This window comes from Polyergus mexicanus, unplaced genomic scaffold, assembly GCF_030449975.1.
Source record: "Polyergus mexicanus isolate NDT 795.1 unplaced genomic scaffold, iyPolMexi1.0 SCAF_2, whole genome shotgun sequence".
Lineage (NCBI taxonomy): Eukaryota > Metazoa > Arthropoda > Insecta > Hymenoptera > Formicidae > Polyergus > Polyergus mexicanus.
In genome coordinates, this window is record NW_027223322.1 from 10,814,882 (window position 1) to 10,837,226 (window position 22,345).

General features: G+C 37.4%; 1 protein-coding gene across 8 annotated transcripts in view; it reads left to right on the forward strand.

Moving 5' to 3' along the window:
• The first annotated feature begins 513 nt into the window (after positions 1-513).
• Positions 514-22,345, forward strand: part of Rhea (Talin_middle and talin-RS domain-containing protein rhea) — a 44,175-nt gene continuing 22,343 nt past the window's right edge. For 2 of the 8 annotated variants that reach the window (XM_070307520.1, XM_070307530.1), the window contains exon 1: positions 19,981-20,334. In XM_070307520.1, the coding sequence (XP_070163621.1) occupies positions 20,227-20,334 (108 nt within the window). In that variant the 5' untranslated portion in view covers positions 19,981-20,226. Of the gene's footprint in view, positions 628-1,037; positions 1,086-10,352; positions 10,471-16,078; positions 16,853-19,980; positions 20,438-21,632; positions 21,909-22,345 lie in introns of those variants that run through there. The other 6 variants (XM_070307565.1, XM_070307575.1, XM_070307548.1 and 3 more) reach the window with 6 other exon arrangements.

The following is a 22,345-nucleotide window of genomic DNA, read 5'->3' on the forward strand; positions in this document are numbered from 1 at the left end:
GTACAATTCGAAATCAATATAGGAGAAGAGGGCAACGTTCCGAAAACTCTACAATTTTCCTGAAATATTCGAAATACATAAACAAAGTCGCGTGAGAGAAACATATTTAGAATATAAATTTCAGAGAGAGAGAGAGAGAGAGAGAGAGAGAGAGAGAGAGAGAGAGAGAGCGACTACCGTATGTACAACTCTCTCGTCATCTCCGAAGCTTCCTTTGATTATTCGAATATCCTGTTATCCGCGGATTGTATTTTATCCTAAGATAAAAGATAAAACATTTCCTAATCTCGTTATACACATCCCTATCTCCCTTTCCAGCCTATATACACTATATAAAAACGTAAATTCTTTGAACCACACAATTATCGGGATTCTTTGAAAGACAGGGCGCCGCAGCGCCACCGCGTTCCCGCGTCACGGTCGGCCCTGCCGCCGCTACCGCCGCGCTCACGTTCCATCCGCTGGACGATGGGAACGGCGGAACCGTGGAACGTCGGGACGGGACGGGAGAGTCGCAAGAGTGTTGTCGGACGTGGTGCCTGTGTGCGGCCCCCGTAGTGTAGATAAATTGCTTGCTCGTGCGACGGGAGACGCGTGTCCGGCGCGCATCTATGGATATTCCTCGTGGTGAGTAGTACATGCACGTGGATGGACACTCGGACCGAATTTCGCGTGGCCGGCGTGCGATTAAAACCGCGCGGCCACGCGGCCGTCCGATTATGTTATTGATTTTTCCGCCGCGCGATTCCCGACGCGACGGGAATGGGCGTGCTGGCCTCTCGGATCGACGCTCCGGATGCCGCGCTTCTCGGAGCTTCTCTTTCGCCGCGAACGAGATTTTCCCCCCACGTCGATCGCTCCATCGTCCCTCTGTCATCGCGCGACCTCCGTGTCCCTTTGACGTTTCGCGGTCCGTCGCGGCGATCGCGAGCAAAGCTAACCTCAAAAGTCTCTTGAGCCTCTTAAACACGTACGTAGCCAACATGATGGGCCAACGAGTGGCGTTTTTCCCGAAATAAAGATGATTCAGAACGATTGACAGATCGCCGCGGTTTCGCGGCCATGACGACGTTTTACATACATACGTACGTACGATATGTGCGTGTACGTGCGTGCGTGCGTGCGTACATGTCAAATGCATGCATGCGTGTTCTTAGAAATACACAAGTGTGTGCAATGAGGGGTAACGGGAGGCGAGAAGCGTCTTCTTATTCATACCCATACTTCGGCGGTTTTCGTTTAGTTAAATGCGAGACGTGCCAAAACAATAGGTCCCCGGAAAATCAATAGATAGGCCGTGCGAGAGGTTAAATAGGACGTTGTCGTGTTGCTGGGAGATGTCTTGGCTTCCCTGGCCGATGCCAGGATCTCCTCTGTCTCGCGTCACGGTTTGTTTTGTTTTGTTTTCTCTCTTTTTTTTTTTTTCGTTCTCTCTACCTACACGTCGACGTCGAAGTCGAAGTCGTAGAGTCCCCGCTTGTATCTCTCAATTCGATTGATCCTTTTGATCGACTTTCCTGTTGATCTTGATGATTATTCTCGATGTTTACTAATCTGTCCTCTCTTTTTTTTCTCTCTCTCGCGACAGATAAAATTCGTTAATATGTCAAGGATTTATTTTCGGGGGATTGGAATAATAAATAAAATGATTTTGGCACGTGCTGTCTTTCCTTAAATCGGCATTTAATTTTAAGTTATTAATTATGTCTAATCGTTTATTTTTCACAAATCTCAGATTTTTGAAAAATAAAATATATAGTATTTAACTGACATTATTATATTATTTTTATTTGATGTAAATTTAAAACGTCGCTTATAAATTTCTTTGACTATATTTGTTATTTATTGTGTTTAATGAGCTGTTTTAAATTTTGAAATTGTTTGTGTATATATTATTCATAGAATAAAAGCATATAATATATAAAATTACAGAGATTTAATTGAAATGAGACGATCAGAATTTGAGGTAGATTAGTCAATCGGTTTCCAGAAACAAGGACTCATTTGATTCGACAATTACCGATGAATCACTTTATACGTAATGTCTTATACATAGGTATACCGTAATAGAATTTTTTTTTTTTTTTTTTTTTTTCAGAAACTAAATCACTCTGCATATATGTAGCTTTAATTATACATTAGGTATTGTTGCATTTTTATTATGGTAATGTCAAACATTAGTTTCTCAGTATTTCCATTCTAACGCGATGATTTTTAAAAGCAATTCTTTTTATCGCGTTGATTAATAATTGTTACTGTCGTCGTTGAAATATAATATAATAATAATAATAATAATAATAAGAATGGCTATTTTATTGATATGTATTTTTTAACAATAGACAATAAATGAATTATTATCTGCATTGTACTTTCCTGACCCGCGATGCGATTTAATTGGAAGCGAGGCTAATCAAAATGATAGCAGTCACAAATCCCAATTTACGAATTCATCACGCGTGACATCCAAACACTCAATTATCCAAATATCGGCTCCCGATATGGAACACGTTTTCGTGTCTTAATGGCATACTGGGAGTAAGGCTAATCAAAATTATACCTCTCGCAATCAGAGTGCTAATCAATCTATGATTGCAGCGAGTGAATTATTCTCGATGAATATATGAGGATCATCGGATTACGGAAGGGAAGATTTTTGAAATATAAAACAAATGTAGACCATACGGAGCTTGTTGTCGAAATCAAATTTAAGGTGACACTGTACGAAAAGAGAAAGGAAGGAAGAGGGTCTTGATAATTAACGCACATCTCACGAAATTCTCTCGATTGATATACTATGTAATTAGAATTAACATTTCCGTATATTTGCCCTTTTGTCACTTAAAACTAATATATTCGTGGATTGCAATTATTAACGATATCTTGCATATAAATTAGGATATGCAGTTATTAAATGTGTAGGTTCGCCGTTTATTAGACATGTATACATGTATCGTCTAATAACGTAGAAATGTGATAAACATATATGAAATCCTCTGCATGATCCATCGAAATATGTTAATAACGGCAAGTTTTCTCATCAACTCATGCAAAGCTATATCGAACTTTACATAAGTTGCGAGCAAAGTATTATCCTTTATAAGCCTCCTTTTGTTGCTTCCTTTTTTTTTAAACGGTGTTTAAGTTGTATCGGCAATATATATGTACTGAAATTAACTTTCTTCTCGACACGCATCCTCGATCATTCGCGAATGGTTACTAAAAACATGATTGATGATCGGAATATCATTTGATTTTTTTTTCTTTTTTTTTTTTTTTATGAACGAAGAACGGAAATATTTTGTTCCGATTTAAAAAAATTGTTATATTCTGAAAATTTCTTGATTCACACGATTTCTTCTTTCTCCCGAGTAATTCGGAAACTGTCAAAAAGAATTGCAACATTTTGATTGAAGAAAATTCTCGATTCGATATTGTTCAAAAAACTTGTAATAAAAGTTAGGATCTGAGAGATTTCAGCAGCAATATAATCTGTGTGAAACGATTTTTCTGCTAAATGTTGAAGTAATTGCTTTTTATTTTGTTAACGATTTTCCACTCGGCGTTTTATCTAATCGTTAGACATGTCGATGATGAGAAAAAGCGTGACGTAGAGCAGTGAAATTCCGCCGATACTCGGATTACGTGTTACCATTTACGACAAAGCCCGGACAAAAAACGGAAAGTATAGTTCCGGTATACGAGCTGCGTGTGTGTATAAATAGCCGAGGAGCGCGTACGTCCGGTGCGTGTGTATGGCGTTACAGTCCGTATGCTGGATGATTCAAAATTAGTAACACGGCCGTCACACGCATGTATTGTATACACACGTGTGTGCCGTGCATAGCGTACGCGTGTTGGTCGAGATGCGCGCGTGTTTCCTTGAAGATTGTAATGAAGCTCGAAGGAGACGACCAACTTATGTGACGATGACGCATAATCGCGCCAATCCGTGGCGTCATAGCCGCCGAAGATTATGCATTTGTATCTCGTGGATGCCCGCGCTTCGTAGAGCGTACCGTATGGGAACACAGTAATAACAAAATAGCTTTTTCATAAAAGAAAGGGAGTAATCAATTTCCGTAGGTTTTTTTTTTTTACGCTAAATATGATTTTGATTTTTGCTTCATCACAATTTGAACAAATTTTACGATTAAAGATTGCAAAAAGGATTATTTCCATATATCTTATCGCGTTACGGCTATGAAAGAAATTTTGTTGTAATCAAAGTTAAAGTTATGTCATTAGAACTTTTAGTTCTCAAAAGAAATTTCTTATATATCAATTATAATATACTATATACTGTTATACATTATGTGTATATTATAATCGATATAACATAATTAAATATATAGTAGTTAAATATATTAGATTTACTGCAGAGAAGTTGTGCAAATTAAATCATCGATGATATACGAAATAGTTTTCAATTATATTTATATTCAAGTTTAAGAATTTTTTAAGTCGCTGAATACGAATCTGATGTAAAAATTGATAAACTCAAAATGTATATGTTGCAGGCATAATATAAAACCAGGCATTTTATAAAATACCTAGATACTTTACAATAAGCCGGCATAACGAGAGTTTTTTATAGTTTTATAATTAAAGTACTATTCACTTTTTATAATACATACATATATATATATATATATATATATATATATATATATATTGTGTGTATGTGTACACTTCTTAATATTAATGTGGAGAAAGGGCGAGAAAGACCTAAAACTCTCGTTATGCTGGCTTATTATAAAATGCCTAGGCATTTTATATAATGCCTGATTTTGTATTATGCCTGCAACATATACATATATTTTTCTATGCACAAATCCAATGAAACATTAAATTTTGACATTATTTTGAATTTAATTATAACATAAAATACATTAAAATTATTTATTTTTGCAACTTTTACAACCACGATTTTCTCAAAAATGTGACGTGATGGAGCAATCTGGAAAATAGAAATGTATTCAACGTCAAAAAATGTTACGAGAAATGGTTATTCTCTTTCTTGTGCATTTTTGTTAAACTATATAATAGTTGATCTGAAAATCGCGTACTATGTACATACGTACTTTCATACGTAGATTTCAAATGGATAATATGTATACGTATACATATAATATTAAAACGTTGATATAATAACGGCGCAGATCATATTTTTCAGAAAATGACAAAAGCAAGAAGAGACAAATTATATAGAGATGCATATCATTTATAATTTATATAAAAAGAATCCTATAAATTAAAAATCCTTTTGCAATTAATGGCGATACAAAATTTTTATTTAACTTAAAAAAGGCACTTTTTACTAAAATACGAAGCATCCTTTTTTTATTAAGATAGTGGTTCAATAATTGGAAAGGCGACACTAATAATGCATTTTTTTTTTTTTTTTTTTTTTTTTAAATCAGAAGACCTATATAAAATTTCTTAATATTATCCTTATTCGTTAAATATCTGTTCTATAATTTTTCGTTATATTCGCGCTGATCATCATCATCGATCTGTCTCTCCCCGTTTGAATCCAGATGTAGCACGGATTGACGGGAGAGAAAACTGCGGGCATCAATTGCCTGTCTAGAGTGGATTCTCTATAGAAAAGTATCTGCTATTTGTCCCACGTTAGGGTTGCACTCCTTCAGCACGTACATCTTTCGCTACAGCTCGACAGTGTCATTAAATTTTCGCGTTAAAGCGGTGTCTACAATAAGACTTTCAGCCCTAAGCCTTACACTCTCAGAAAGGATTTCTGATAACGAGACAAAAATTATTCTTGACATATTTAATCGTATCACAACCTTACGCGGTATAAAAATAAAACAATTTTAAAATTAAATCAATAATTCCTTTTCTTCTCTCTCGAATTAAATAAGATTGTCTTACTATCTTGAGACAAGAGTAACATATACAAATCTAAGCTTATATATTCTTGCATTTAGAATAACTTGATGTTAGATTGCTACAAATTTCCATCTTCATCTTTGTGAGAAAATTAACGGGATAGCACCAAGAACATTTTATTCTAGATTTAAGAATTTTCCATTTAAGATTAAAATATTCCTTTTTCAATAATAAATATGATTGTCGCTATATCGATCCTCTTTTATGATAGATTGAAGAGTAATAGCATTAGATTCGGAAATCTTTTCTGTGGGTGTAAGAAATTGACTAATCACAGTCGAGTATTCTTCTCATACTTGATTGTGATTGGTCAATTTCTTAAAGCTTAGGGCTTAAAATCTCTATTGTAGACGCCGCATAACATATGAAACGTATTTAAGCAGAATCAATATTTAGAAGATGAAAAACAACATTATCGATATTATTAATCGATAAAAAAAAAAACATCTTGTTAATCGACGGCGAAAACTGTTGAGATAAACGGATAGCTGTGTTGTATATATTCGTAAAACGATTTCTCTCAGCACTTTGCCCCGTTTATCAGCAGATTCGCTGATTCGCCAATTCAGCGTCACAATGGTCGAACTTTCCGATGTTTCGCGCCATCGTAAATTCACCGAGACGTTACATTACGCGCGTTTAGTATCGTTATTGCACGAACCTGTTCTCTTCGATACGTCTTATTCCCATCTTTTTCCCGATGGATCGTTCAGCGAGTCGAGAGAGAGAGAGAGAGAGATAGAGAGAGAGAGCTGATATCACCCCATCCCCACGTTTATCCGTCACATTTAATCCAAGACCGCCCTTGTTTGCGCGGTTTTGGGTTACAACGCATCTAATGGATTATCCTTACATTCTGCTCTGAGACACCTTCTATATCGTGTCATCGATTCCAATGGTTCGCGCACGCGCGAGATATAAAAATAACGACGATTCCGATATTTGTCGAACTTATTAAGAGATTTCACCGCGACCGGTCGGCGCGAACGAAGATCGACGGGGGATATTATAGCGATGTATATCGACAGCATAGCCATTTTGCCCTTTTGCTTAGCGTGTAAACGTGTTCCCAGATGATATTACGGGGATCGTCTTGTTGCAGGATTAATTCGATAATTCTTCAGTTCCGATATCCGCGGCATATGTTGGTTTAGTGAATTCGTAAATTTTTAATTCAATAGCTCCTCAAATTTATCCCTCACACTTTCGTGTAATATGATTAAATTATTCTCGATTAATCGCGATAGATTTTTTTTACGATTTGTTAATCAAGTGTCAATTCAAATTAATTTTGTCAAGACGAGAGGGATATGTACTTTATTGTTGTGTATAATGCTAAAGATCAAACTGAGAAAGGGGATATTTAATAAACTCTTTTACGGGATTTTGGATCGTAATAAAGATCGCGCGTTACGTTATTCGCGATAATCGTTCATTGAGAGCGTGTCGGGTCGTTACAGCAAATGAGGATCTTTCACGAATCGATGCGCGAGACGGGACAGGACAATTCATTGGATTTATGGCCGTTATGATCCTCGCGTAACCTACGTGTGCGACAACCCCATTACAGGATTATACGTTTATGACTGGCACAATGCGCACTTTATTAGTTGTCTCCTGTCACCATTTTTACGACGATATTTTATTGCGCGTTATCCACGTATAGTGTATATTGCGCAAAATCGTTCATTAGGTAACGAACATGCCGAAGGACATTCATTTTCCTCTTATTTCTGTTATTTTTTATTTGTACGTCTTCTCCATATTACATAATTTCTTCAAATTCGCTAAAAAAAAGATATTTACACTCGAACTTGTATTTTACTTTGTATTTTTAATCTACGATTTACGAACAGACAGAAATGTGTATTGATACCGTAATTTATGTCGCTTTTTTTACAACAACTGTCTTGAGATAAAAATATTAAAAGTATTATCAAAAATATTGCACGTAAATAGATATATTTATTTTAAATGAATTATACTACAGTTGCAGTTTTAATCTGAATATGACACGATGTGAGAAATATTATGTCGGTAGTCTAACATTTTGATTCGTATATAACGATGACATTCGTATATAATATTATATCTTGAAAACATTTACATTGTATATACATACTCTACGTTCAGTCGATTTCCGCAAGGAAATTCGGCCGACATTGAATTTCGTCGACGAAACAATTTGTATTACGCCGAGATTAATGGATTAACAGCGAGATACGCGTAACTAATAAAGAAAATACAGTTTTCAAAGCAAGTTTCCCGACGAACGAGATTAGGAGTGATACAATAAATTCATAACAAGCCGCAATTCAATTTCATGTTTGCCACTCTTCTTATTATATCTCCTTCTCGTTGACGTAATGCGATATCTTTATTCTGTCGTCGTGTATCGTTCGTACCGCATATCATAATTTAAGACGGCGACTGCATATATATATATATTTGTCTCGTTATTTTGTACATAAAAGTATTACGGTAAGATTATCGAAAACTGAATATTTTACGAAATATTTTATTTTTTATATCAAAATATGTCAGATTAAAATATAAAATAACTCAAAAAGTACTTTGTTTGTAATAATTAATTTTGAACGAGTAATTTCTCTCGATTACGCATGGCGTTGCAAGAATTTCGCAACAAAGAAATCCCGTTGCATTAATTTGGCTTTGTTAATTAACAGTCATCGTATACTCGTAGATACAATCAAGATGGTTTAATTTCGGCGAGGTTTGGTTGTTTCGAAAAATTGTAGAATTGGCTGTTGTTGGCAGTGTATCATGATTATTGACAAGTCGTTCTCGTTCTATTTTGTAATTTTAAACGTTATAAATGCACACGAAGCCAGTAGAACAATGAGTCATCGAATAGAAAATTTGCATAAATGTTTTATATCGGAATTGAGATTAAATATTAAAAAATTATTTATAATGCGCACACATGATCTCGTTATAAAAGATCACATCTTTTGTTTTTATCGATATCATTAGCGACATTCCAAGCAAATGCAAAGATCACTTCGATTTATCTTCATATGAGACTTTTTAATTAAAGAAGCAACGCGATTGAAAGCACGTTGCACGAGTCGCTCTTAAGATGTCAACAACGATCCATCTTATCCTTCTATGTGGGACGTGATAAGTTCCATCGGCGAATACGGTCCAGATAGTCGGTTCGGACCCACTTGACGCATGCCACACCCTCAAATCGTCGTCTTCGACGACGAGTGACCTCGCCCTTCCGCAGCCCGAGTTCGAGAATGAATTCCAGTTCCGCTCCTGGTCGCGCACCTAACAGAACACCCCTTCCCTTCTTACCGCAAGCTCATCCATCTCTCCATCCCCTTCCGCATAGTGTTCGCGTATGCACGACGAGGTGACGAGAGAGCGAGGCAGAGGCGGCATGTACGCGTGAGCGAAATAGAATCTCGAACTCTCATTGTACCGCGTATATATGTGTGTATTACGGGCCGGTCTAGAGTAACGCCGGGGGTTAGAGGGGGAGGATACGAGGGAGGTCGAAGTCGGAACGAGAGGGTGCACGTGCGGACGTGTGCGTAGGTACATGCAGCCAGCATCAGTGGAGCGTCTCGGCGTCGGAGGCGCCAAAGCGTCGCGGCGCCACCCTCGGCGCCCGCCATAACGCCGCCAGCACTCACCCCCTTTTGGCTCTCTCTCTCTCTCTCTCTCTCTCTCTCTCTCTCTCTCTCTCTCTCTCTCTCTCTCTTTCCTCCTCTCTCCGTGTATGTCTCTTTTTGCCTCTACCTCTCTCCGCTTTTCGGCTTCCCCTCCGTCTTCGCTACCGATTCTATCCCCTTCTCTTCTTCTCCATCCGGCGCAGCCGAAATTTACGAAAATCTTCGAGGCCCAGGCTCCGAATCCATTCCCCCTCTTTTCTCTCTCTCTCTTTTCTCCGTCCGTCATATCTTTTGAAGAGGAAAAATCGTCGAGAATTTTTCTGTCAACACGACACCATTCTCTCAGAACTTTTATTTCTCTTCTTCTCCCGATTCGCGACGACACGTGCCGGGCACGTTTTATATTGTTGATGTCGCGTGGTTTCGCGACGAATAGGGTTATCTCGGCATTGTTTTGCGTGAACTTTTGCGTGACATAGAGGTTTTTATGAGGAGACTTGAAAGCAAAAAGAAAGAAAGAGTTTGTGATCTTTTAAATTAAAGACAATCGTTTTGTCCGAATAATCAAATAATTTTTTTTTTTTTTTTTTTTAATAAAGAAACAGCTTATTTATCATATAATATATACTCTTGAAAATAAATTGTAACAATAATCTATCTATCTATCTGCTTGTCTTTCTCTCTCCCTCTTTTTAGTGTGACTACTGTATCATATGATAATTAAGATCTCCGCTTTGAAAGAGTCCGTTTATGTATGTGTATATATATATATATAATTTTGTTATCTTTGTTAATTTCCAGATACGCGTGACTGACGAGAACCGAGAACGAACAAACGTAGATTTTCGGATTGCGTATACACGGCCAAGGGGAAAGGAACAGGAACGACGAAAGAAAAAGAAGCGACAACGAAGCAACGGTAAGTAACGAAGCGGCCGCTTCCGATTCGCAAATCGTATTCACGTTCGCGCTTTCTCGTTTGGAGAACCTCGTAAAAGAGAGATCCCTTCTTCGTAGCATGCTTCTTCGGCGCTTCTTCGGCGTGAGTCAGACGAATCGTGAAAGTGCCCTCGCAAGTGCCATAAACTCGCTCTCCTCTTCCTTCCCCCGCAGGTCCCCGAATTTATCTTTATTCCGCGTTTTACGGAGACGAGGAGGCTCGTCCCTCGCTTCAATATGGAATATTTCTGGGCCATAAGCCCGAAAACATAATACTTAATTGCGAGAAATATGGCCCGTAAAATTTGAATAGGCATTTTGGGATCGGGAGGAGAAAAGGGCGCAGTGTCGAAGGATGAAGATGCACTTCTCCTTGCCAAGGATATGCGAGCAATTAGAGGATGTGCGAATACGTAACGTTTGAATTTGATCGAAACACCAGAGATCTCGATAAATATTAAGTTCATAGTCCATTCTTATATTTAAGATCATCTCAAGTACGATCTTAAGATGCCATTTCATTGGTTGAATGGGATCTTAAGATCAGCCAAAATCATACTTAAGACGATCTTAAATATAAGAACGGATTATGAATACCGATCTAAATTCTAAAATTTTGCTCGAGTATTCATTTTGTCGCGTTTAATTTGATTTAATTTAACTGATAATGTGCGAGCACTTTCTCCTACAATTTTACGTCCCCTTCTGTAGCTTAGCAAAGTTTCATGCGCTTTTGGGGCGCAATGAAGATAAGGAGAAGCTTTTTCCTTGTGCCGGACAGTGTTCTACGTTCGTGTGTGTATCACACGTGTCCGGGCATAGATAAAAGATACCTTCTAATAAGAATATGAGCAAATGGCCCGTTGCAAATGGCGTTAAACGTCGATGGTCTCCGTTGACCAATTCTCGCTCGTATCTCCCCGCATTATCTTTAATCTCCATTCTGCGGTTCGTACGATCTGCGCATCTGTCCACCGATTCGAACGCAGCGGTTACAGTTGTCGTGTTTGCAACTACGCTTGGACGGATCACAAACGTTGCTTATTGCTGCATGGTTTTCGATAATACCGCAATATAGCAAGCTTCAACACAAGGAGAAGCGAAGGCTCGAAAAGCAAAATAGAATGTATCCCTCTCGTCTTATTACCATTAGAAATCTTTCCCAATTTTTGGTTTACAATTATTTTTCTTCTTACTTTCCTTATTTTTTCATAGAAAATTCTGTCAACCAATTTTCAAATATTTGTATTGCATGAAATTCGGAAAAACCACATCTCTCTCGAAATTCGAAGCGATGCATGATATAGGTAATCCGTTTCGATGGAAATTTCCTTACACGATTAAGTATAATATTATGCGACACGCGAGAAATTCTTTATCCAGGACATTTTGGAATATTCGTATTTCGTGCGATATATGTATATCTATGTTCGGAGTAATACGAGCATCGATGGACAGCGAAACGTTATGGTCCAGACATTTTGGCGCCGAACTTACAGCTGTCTACATACTGCGAGCTGCAAACAAGCAACGAGTTTGACAATACTTGTTCCATTTGCACGGTAGATTTATATGAGTTGAACGGATGACATTCGTTGCCACTTTTGATCATAACTTTTGCAGCCATTTTATATTTTTTCCCATGTACGAACGTGTAATTTTTTTCATACATATGCTTTCAAACACTTTATTCCCTATTTTACTACAAATATACAATAAATCGTAGCTCTTTTGCGGATATTGATTTTCGTAAATCTTGTTTATTACGAATATTATCTTGTTTATTACGTATATTATTTATTTATCTAATTTTTTTCGCGTTGTTGAATGCGTTAATTGCATAATTACACGCATTTGATAACAAGGGCTCCTTTTAATACTTCGTATTTTAACGCTTTTAAAGGCTTTTACGACAACTGGGATAGCGCTCTAATAGTTTATGTCTTTATGTTTTCACTCGCTTATAATTTTCACGAGAGAGAAACACTCCACTGTATAATTGGCAGCCATAAAACTTCTCCGGCCGTAAATCGTTGTCGGATGAGCGTTGCTGCATTTTCGGAGACTGACCACACGCGCGCGAATCCGTGAGGGAATGGGGTGGGGGACGGGGACGAGAGGGTAACTCGAATCGACAGGCGCATTGTCAGGCCGATTAATCGAACGATAAGTTTCATCGTGTATGGAAGAGAGTGATTGACGCTACCGCGATAAGGGTCGATGGCCGGAGAGAGAAAGAGAGAGAGAGAGAGAGAGAGAGAGGGGGGGGGGTCTAGAGATGACGAACAAAAAGAAAAGCAGAGGCATACTTGGGGATCCTTAATTCATCTCGAACGAAAGCCATCTTCTGTTTTCCATCCCCTGTCGATGCTCGCTTTTCGTCATTTCCTCCGTCACGATTGGTGAAGCAAGGAAACACAAGATACACATGAACACCCTTCCGGAGCTTCGTTTCTAGGGAAAATAAATTTTGATTAATATATTAATACGAGTTTATATATATTGTCACGTCTCAGTGGGAATATCAGGCGTGAAAAAATTTTATTTGAAGGTAAGCGGTTACTTCTCATTCTTTTTTTTTTTTTTTATTCTTAGTATGAACTATTTTTATTGTTGTTTATTACAGCCAGATTGCATTTATACCTAAACATTTTTCTTAGTATCGTATAATTCTATTAAAATGCCCGATGACACATTTATATGACAATATGCATGTTTACGAAAAAAAAAAATAGCTTACTATAATATATTTATATATAATATATTTTATACATATAAAGAGAATTTCTGAAAGTCGCGTTACACAAAATGAGCCGCGATCGAGAGTAATGGGGAACAAACACTTTATTCGCAATACAATTATTATATAAATTGATGACACGAGACGCCGCGAACGTTGACGAAGATATCGTATCAGCTGTGCGTAGAAAATTCGGCTACTCGTGCTCGGTTTTTTTTTTTTTCCCCGGGAAAAAAGCTCAGTCATGTTTTACAGGCGGTTTATGATCAACAGTCACTCGCTGACTTATGGACGAGAGTGAGGCTCTCTCTCTCTCTCTCTCTCTCTCTCTCTCTCTCTCTCTCTCTCTCTCTATCTTGCTGCATAAATTGTCTGTACATCTCAATTCACCCCCTGGGACGATGACCATTCTCTTACACGTCGTGCTCCTGAGTGACACTCCCCATCCTCTCCCGCAGGAGACCTCCCGCCTTGCAGACTCGCATTATCATCCCTTCGCGTCTCCTTTTCGCTACAGGGGTGGGCCTGCTTCGAATCTTTTGTATAGTTCGTAATCCGTGTCTGCATTTAAGAAAATTATCGGATCCGATCTTACACCGTGTTTTTTGTCACGCTCGGTGCGCGATCAAAGTTTTATTTTTTTAATATTTTTTTTTATTGGATTATTGTGTAAGAGGTATTCGAATGAATGCTGTTAGATGTGTGAACTTTGATTCGCTAATGAAATTTTGTGGAACGATCAATCATATAATGTGTGCATAATTCTCTAAAATAGGATATATACAAAATTGTTCTGTCTATTTGTACAGATATATTTTAATCTCGATTATATTTATAGTTAATTCAAATAAATTGACCTGAGATTTAGAAGAATTCTCAGAAATTTTATATAAATATATTTATATAAAAAAAATCTATAAATATACCTAGGTTCATATATATTTTTATACAATCTCACGAGAATAAAAAACATACAAATGTATTTTTCTGCAAAAAAATATAATTAAATTGATATATTTAATAGAAACAGATTACACAAGTATTTTTTTTTTTTTATTATCTTATGTGTTCGCGGGTCATAATAGGATGTTTTTCACAATATTACGAATACGGTAAACGCTAATGTTCCACATTCGAAGAAAGTTGACACGGTAATCTTCTTCTAAGACTCGCATTACTATTTCTTGCTTTCGCTGTACATATTACATGAGATAATGTTGTTATGTTTATTATGGAGATCGCGCGTCCATGTCCTCTTAGCGCATAATTTATTTTCATAACTTAAATGATAGATATGTCAAGCCAGATAACATAAATAAATTTGATTTGCACATCAATTCACGTGCGAACTTAATTTTCTTATAGTATGCTATATGAGAGAAACGTCGAAACGAAAATGTTGCATACTACAATATGTGGAGAATAATTAGTGTCATCTTTATTTTATCCATCTTTTAAGATGGAAATTTCAAAATTGAACTTTCTTGCGCTAAAGAGGGAAAAGAAATTATTCTGTATATCTGTATATTTATGAAAAAATTATTTGTGTCTTTGTTTTTATTCTTAAGAAGGACGATTATAGTAAACGGAATTTTTAAATTCTTAATTTCTTTGCGAAATTAAATTTTTATTTGTGTACATCTTAAGCTTCTTCATATATATTATAAAGCTAAAATTCAATAACAATTGTCTTCTTAAATCGAATGATTACTTGACACAGGTAATAAATAATGCTATGGATAATGACAAGCGGAGTCCTTTAGCGTCATCATTAGACTAATTACAACTGCATTCTCATAATATAAATTTTCGGTGCGGTGTCATTCCGATTACTGCAATTTACTGCCGAATTTGTTCCCCTCCCCTTGTGTACCCGCTACATCTTGGCGTAAAGTCGCGGCGCAAATATCGCTCGCCCTTTCGCGCGCGAAAGGGCGAAAAAGGGCCAGCGACGTTTCGAATATAGCGCAATACGACACTCGAATTTCGGAGGGGTCGCCACCGCGTTGCGCCCCCCCTCGCGGAATCTTCCCGTAGGATAGGAAGGGGCTCCGGCGGGGGACGACTCACCCCCTCGCGAATTGGCGGAACGCGAGGAAGCGGGGCAACATCGAACAATCGCCGCCAATCGCCGTTGTCCTCGTTCGCTGATGAACCCTCGCGTCTGCGCCCTCGGACGACGTCGGTTCCCTTTTCGTCGCCCTCGTCGTTCGGGTACCGCGCGCGAGGCCGCAGACCTATCACTTCTTTGGCGACAGCCGTCGGGGTAACATCCTCGTCCTCGCTCTCTTTTCCCATCCCTTCGCAACGCCGTCAGAAACCAACGACTTCCATTTCCCAAATTCCGTTTCTCGAGCATCCCGATCTTCGCAAGCTCTTCCGTTTTTACTCCGTTTTCCTTTAAACATTTCGTTTTAATTGACTCTTACGCGCGCATCCCGATTATTTACATAGTTCTCTTTTTTTCTTTTCTCTTTCTCTCACTTTTTTTTTTTTGTATTCGGAGAGTTCACGAAGATAGAGTCTGATCGGCGGCCGACCGTTTCTACTTTGCTTCAGAGTGAAAGAGATCTCGCGATTGTTACGACTTTCGTACGTGCAAGCGGTACCTAGTCTGGTTTCTAATGTTCCTCGCTGGTCTCTCAGGTAAAACATACTTGTGTTTTCATTCGATTTTTAGTTCCCTTCGAGTATTAAGTGACATTTATGATTTTAAAAGTTCTTGTTATTATTTCCGTTATATATTTTCATTACACAAAATTATATAGTTTAGTTAGTTTTTTTTTTTTTTTTTCCAGAAAACATTCGTGCGGTTTTACGTGCAATTTTCGGAAAATACACTTGCGGTTTTCGCTTGCTTTTGACGTTTATTATTTTTCGCCGTTCGCGGTCGTTTTAAAGGAATATAGCCGATCGAAAAGTACCGCAACTCACGTCGCCTTCGCTTTTATTAATTTCGCAATCGGTGGTGCATCGGTGGTGCATCATGACGTAGCGTACGGCTGTCACGCTCCGAAACTATTTCGTGCCTTAAAATCACCGTCCAGATCGTGACAATAAATCGTCCTCTTTTTTGAGATCATTTTTTGACGAGATTTTTCGAGATTTTCTTGTTATTCCCGACGAACATAATTTTTTTCGCAAAAAAATCAAATTATGTTCGTCGGCATTCGCGCGACGAACATTATTGCAACGAGCTTATTTTCCCCTCCGTGTCGATTATTGATCTAGCCACGAGATTGCCTTACCGAGATTCAAGATCACGTTCGGGTTCGGTTCTTTTTTCGAAAGTCTCCTTCTTTATTTCACTCGATCGCGAGTTTCAACGAGAATCAGCTCCGTCCTTCCCTTGTGCCTTCTCCCAATTTACTACTCCTATTATTGTGATTGGGGCGAACGTTCGTGATCCCTCGAAGAACACGATCCAGCAGTCAAGGAGGACCGACTTCGTAATCTCTTCGCAGATATAGGAGTCTCTATCTCTTTCTCCGTTTCCCTCTTCTTCTCTTTCTGTGCTGTTTTGCTTGAATTCGCGCTGAACGTCCATGAGCGCGAGCAACCCGTCCGAGCAAGAGGGAATCCTACGAGCGCAGTCGAGTGACACCATGATGACAGTAGCGCGGTGAGTAAGAACTGTTGAGCTGTGTGATGCAAGAGTTCAACTAGTTTGTGTGCCCGTAGCTTCAGCAATTGTTAGCAAAGTAGGATAACGTCTTCGCGCGCGGCTTCATTTTCTCGCTGTCGCGCTGCTTTTAGCGCAAATCTTTCGCCGCAAGCATGAGAAATCTAGATTTTTATATAAATAGCTATTATATATTTTCTTTATATTTCTGTATATGGTAATTTTCTGTAAATGTTTAATTAAATAAACTATCGGCTCCATTTGACGTTGAGAGCGCCACATGGTCGCTCTCAACATTGTCAAAATATATCTGCCCCGAAAGGATCGTGGCAAGCATTTATTTTTTCTCACACAAATCAAAATAAGATATAGGATAAGATTAAAAGAAATTCAACCGCAACTTGTCGATCGAAATCTAAAGAGATTTCATCTCTTAATCCTTTCTTAATTATTTATTTTTTGTGTAGTATTTTTATTTTAATTTGAATGAGTTTGACTGCGATGAATATTATAAATGAGAACAATTTTTGAGATATTTTTTTTCTCTTTCTAGTAAAAAAATATTTTTTGATTTTTATATATATTGAAATATCAAAAAATCCCATGTGTCTTTTCAAATTTAATGAGCAAACGAGGAAACAAATTAAGGGGTGTAAAATTGATTGCCGTAGAGCATTCAAGATAATATACTTAATTATTAAGATCAAATCGTGACGAAACAACCCTCTGCGATTTCGAAATCAGATAGTATAATGTGAGGGTCGACTTTCCGAGGTCTCAGAATTGTTCGAGGGTGACTCTAATAATGACAATCAGTGTCGTTCGCATTAGCTTCTTTACGTAAAACTTGACCATCCATCCCTTCGAATCGCTTTAAATGTGTTATACAGATTTTTATATTATTAATTATATGAGTTCTTATAAAGTTGTTTATATGAATATAGAATCATATGTAGCCGGGGCAAGTAAACATACGTAAACCGTTTAAATTCGTCGAAGGGATCAAGAGTTAAATTCATTTTGCGATATATGTAGATTGCCGAATAGGATATGCAGCCAAAAGTTCCGAAATAATTATTTGAAGAAAAAAATGAAAGGTTCATAATGTAATACGAGCAAACGTTATTCTGAGTTTGACGTTTTGCCGATAGAAATACGTTATTGACAATATTAGTTTTCAGCTGTACAATCTCCCTCTTTATACATTCAAGTATTATTAATCATTTTCCAATATAGAGTTACACGAAGTTACACGTAACTGTTCGGGTTTATTGGTAACGTGAACGTGTTGAAAGTATACCAAATCTAGCAGATACGATTTTATATAGCGACATACTCGTTTGACGTTTGACAATAAAAGACATAAATTCACGTGTAGAAACGTTTCTTCCCTTTATTAAAGTATTCAAGCAATATTAATGATTAGAGCAATTCTTTATCAATATAGTCATCGTTATCAAATTAATGTGAGAAATGATTTCTCTATCACTGTTTCCAATATCACTGGAAAAACTGTTCTTCCTAAAGCTTGGTGGAATTTAATTACAAATAGATTACAATTTTTTTTTATACACTCGTCTTTACTCGTTTCGTGGAAAACTGGCGCGACACAGAAGTACGTAGCACGTCTTATTTTAATCCCTTTCCGATGTCGTGGAAGAATCGATGATTTCCGTCACAAGCTCGGTTACAAGTGTTCAGACGTTAAAACAGACTCAACCAGACACACGATCGTACGTTTATTTGAAATCCCAGCGGACTATATTTCCTGTGACTCGATAATAACGCTAGGTACCCTATTAACGTTGGCTCTGATCCTCGTGAAAACTCTCGTATCAGTATTAAATCTGACGTATTATTCGAGTAAAGATTCACCGAAACATCGCAATTCATTATTACTGAAAACGTCAAAAAAGAAATCGGAATATGTAATTGGAAAAGTATGTGTCGAGATATTTGTTGTAAGACTAAAGTAATAGAATTATTCGCCGTGTTTGAGATAGAAAAATGAGATAAGATATTGATCAATATTTCAATATTATCTATATCATTATATGAAAATAGAAAATAGTACAATAAAAAATATATATATATATATTTTTACTTCAAAACCTTATTTTATTATTAGTTAAATTATTATGCGCTTTAGCTGCAGGGTTTCAGTTTGCAAAGATTGAGGAACGAAAGAGAGAGAGAGAGAGAGAAAATCTAGGTCGAGAAAATCGTGGGGAATCGAGACAACCGGGGATGACGCGACTTGTTTGCGCTCGCACGACACTCGAGGTTTCCCCATCCGGTATACACGGGGGTGTGTTACTGGGGCACTAGTGCGCAGAAGCCCCGAACATGCCCGATGTGGATCCCAGAGAGATCGTCGTAACGATGCCCCCTCTCGTCCCCCGTTCGTTCGCCGTCCACATCCCCCGTCCTGGAGTTCTGCATCCCTTTGGAGAGAATGAGAGAAATAGAAAGAGAGCCAATGAGCAAGGGGTGGCTCCCCCGACTCTCGACTATATTTCGAGCCTTAGTAGCTCGAACCGCGCCACATTCAGTTTCTGACCGGCGATCGAAGTGACGCGCGGTTCCTGGTCGGGTTCGCGCATCTCTCTTTCTCTCTCTCAGGGAGTCCCTCGGGATTCCACCTCTGTCTCGGATCTCGGATCCCCAGAGGATCGCGGATCTCCCATTGTCTCGCGGTTTCGTAATAGGGATGGTGAGGAAGAGAAGGGCAACGTAGCCGTGGAGATCGCGACGCGTTATATACGTACACGCGGTCATCGAGGATGCTGCGAGACTCGTGTTCGCTCGAAGCCATTGATCCTCCAATCGAAGCGATTCAGTGACGTTTGTGCGGGACTCGCGCGACGATAAGGCTAATCGGGATAAGTGGAGATAAATAACACAATCTAACGATCTGTCTGTACAATTAATTCTCTTCTTGTCGATCTTGAGTATTCGGTTTGTGTATCGTAGTGCGATTGTGTTTTAGAAATAATAACATTTCAATCTTCTTGTAATCGATCAGCGAATTAAAATTTTCCCGCAAATCTTATCTATATATATTTTACGTATAATTCTCTCTTTTTACATTAAATGTAAAAATTATACGTATATATAATTGTATATATAATTGTAAAATTATCTTTTTGAATCTTAAATCAATTCGAATTGCTCTATAATCTATTAATATTATTATTAATTCTTACTACTGTTAATTTTGCTTCGTCAAGCGTCAATGGATGACAATCTCGTTCATCGAGGATAGCCGATTGTTCGATTAATGGGAATGTCGATGTAAATAGCGAGAATTTACGAGGTTACCGAAGCTCGTCGTCGACGGAAATCGTTCGCAATCTCGAGTAAATATAATAGAAATGGAGCTGAACCCGTGCTGCAGCTTCGTAGGGATAGTAAATTATCTTTACACGAGAAGCTTGCATCGGAAACGGCGACGATCGGCGCCCAGCATTCCACGATCCTGGGTATTAAAGGAGTCCGTCAAGTAGCCAAAATTTAAATGTATAGACGTAGTTGCGCTACGCTAGATCGCTAACAATAAGAGCCAATACAATGCATCGCCCCGAGGTAAATATCTCATCATTCATATACTTTCGGATCTCATATCACGTCATTGATGTTCATCATCATTGCTCGTTAGCCAGCCATGTGGCACTCGCCTGTCTCTAGCAATCCAAGAAACATCGCGCCCCGTTTCATAAGACTTATATTTAATATTGTAGAACAAATTTGGAATAAATTGAAATTTTACATTTTTTTTTTTTTTTTTTTTATCGAAATTAACTATTATTTACTTACAACATTTCTCTCTTATAATATGTGGTTTATAAAATGAGGCTCTGATCGTTTCTCGCAAGAAAAATGTTGTTTTGACGATATCTCGTAGATTAGAGTAGCGTGGTAGACTTAGAATGAATGCAAATTCTCGTGTATTAAAAAAAAAAAAAAAAAAAAAAAAACTTTTTCTTCCACGAAATTGTTTAATATGTGACGTTACTTCGCGAGAAGCTGTGTATGGCTTTATTTGTTCAGTTCGATGAAATATTCATTTAATTTAAACCGTTAACAGCATTTACTATTTCACACTTTTTACAAGTGAATTTATTAAAACTTTTGTTGCATCGGTGGAAGTTACTTTACAAATATTTATTCAATCGATCTATATTGTTGAACGTAGGTGAATGCATTCGTGCTTCATTTTATAATATGTTTGTAAGCGAGAGTATGCGTGTTATATTTGTGTCTACAGACATAGTTAAACGTTACTAATGCATCCATTTAAAGTAGTATAATAAAAGTAAAGTGTCATGAGAATACAACTGCGTCGCTTCCTCGTCATCTTTTTATCGTTAAAGTGACGCAACATGATAAAGACGCTAAAGAGTATAATTATAAACATATAACAGCGTTACAATATTATGAAGTTTACATTAATATATATATAATATTATAATAAATTCGTGCGCGTATAATCGTCGTAATTAAAAGGAACCGAAATTTTTATTTAATTATCTAATTTAGTCTTTATATCGATTTTAAACGTAGATGTATAAAATTTCTATAAATATAATTATATAATCTCCCATAAATACAATATATAAAATATAATCAAATTTTTTATTCTCTCACAAGACAGAAATAGAATTTAAAAAATTTCAAATTAACAATAAAATATAACGTAGCGTAGATATTCTCGTACGGTCGTCAAATTATTGTAAAGATTATAATAAGTTACTTGGACGCGAGCTCTAAAACTCTAAAGGGTTACAGGCGCGTTTGATACGTTCCTACGATTTCACTGGGGTAGGGACGCGCAGAAAAATGTGACGACATCCGCGAAGGGTGGCAACGATATGGGGAGAAAGAGAGAGAAGAGAGAGGGACAAAGCGTTCACAGGGTAGATGCGGTATGAGAACCGACCAACCGCCACCACTCTTCGCGAGGCGGCGATGAAGTTAAAAAAGCTGACGACGACGCTATAACTCGCCCCGAGAATGGAGCATGGTAACTACTATATAGCGGCGAAAGTAAATGGCAGTAAGTGTTTCGTACTTGCACACCGATATAATAGCTCCTTCGACCCGTGTAAATTTCGTTAGACAGATTGCACGGATTTATTTCGACATTAGCCCCGTGCCTTCTCTTTCTCTCTTTTACAGTAATTAATTATTTTTGTGAATGCAATAAATTATAGTAATTTATTATACAATTGATTTATATTATATTGTTATATTTGTATATTTATAAACGGTTAATATTATGCAAATCCATATATTTATATTATATAAATAATTATAAAGTAATTATCGATCATAAATAATTATATGAGATTAATTTATTAATCAGAGATTATATATATATAATCTCTGATTAATAAATTTATCTCATATAATTATTTATGATAGATAATTATTATATATATATTCGAAATTTATAATCAATAATCGCGGTAATTATCAAAGGGTATATTGCTG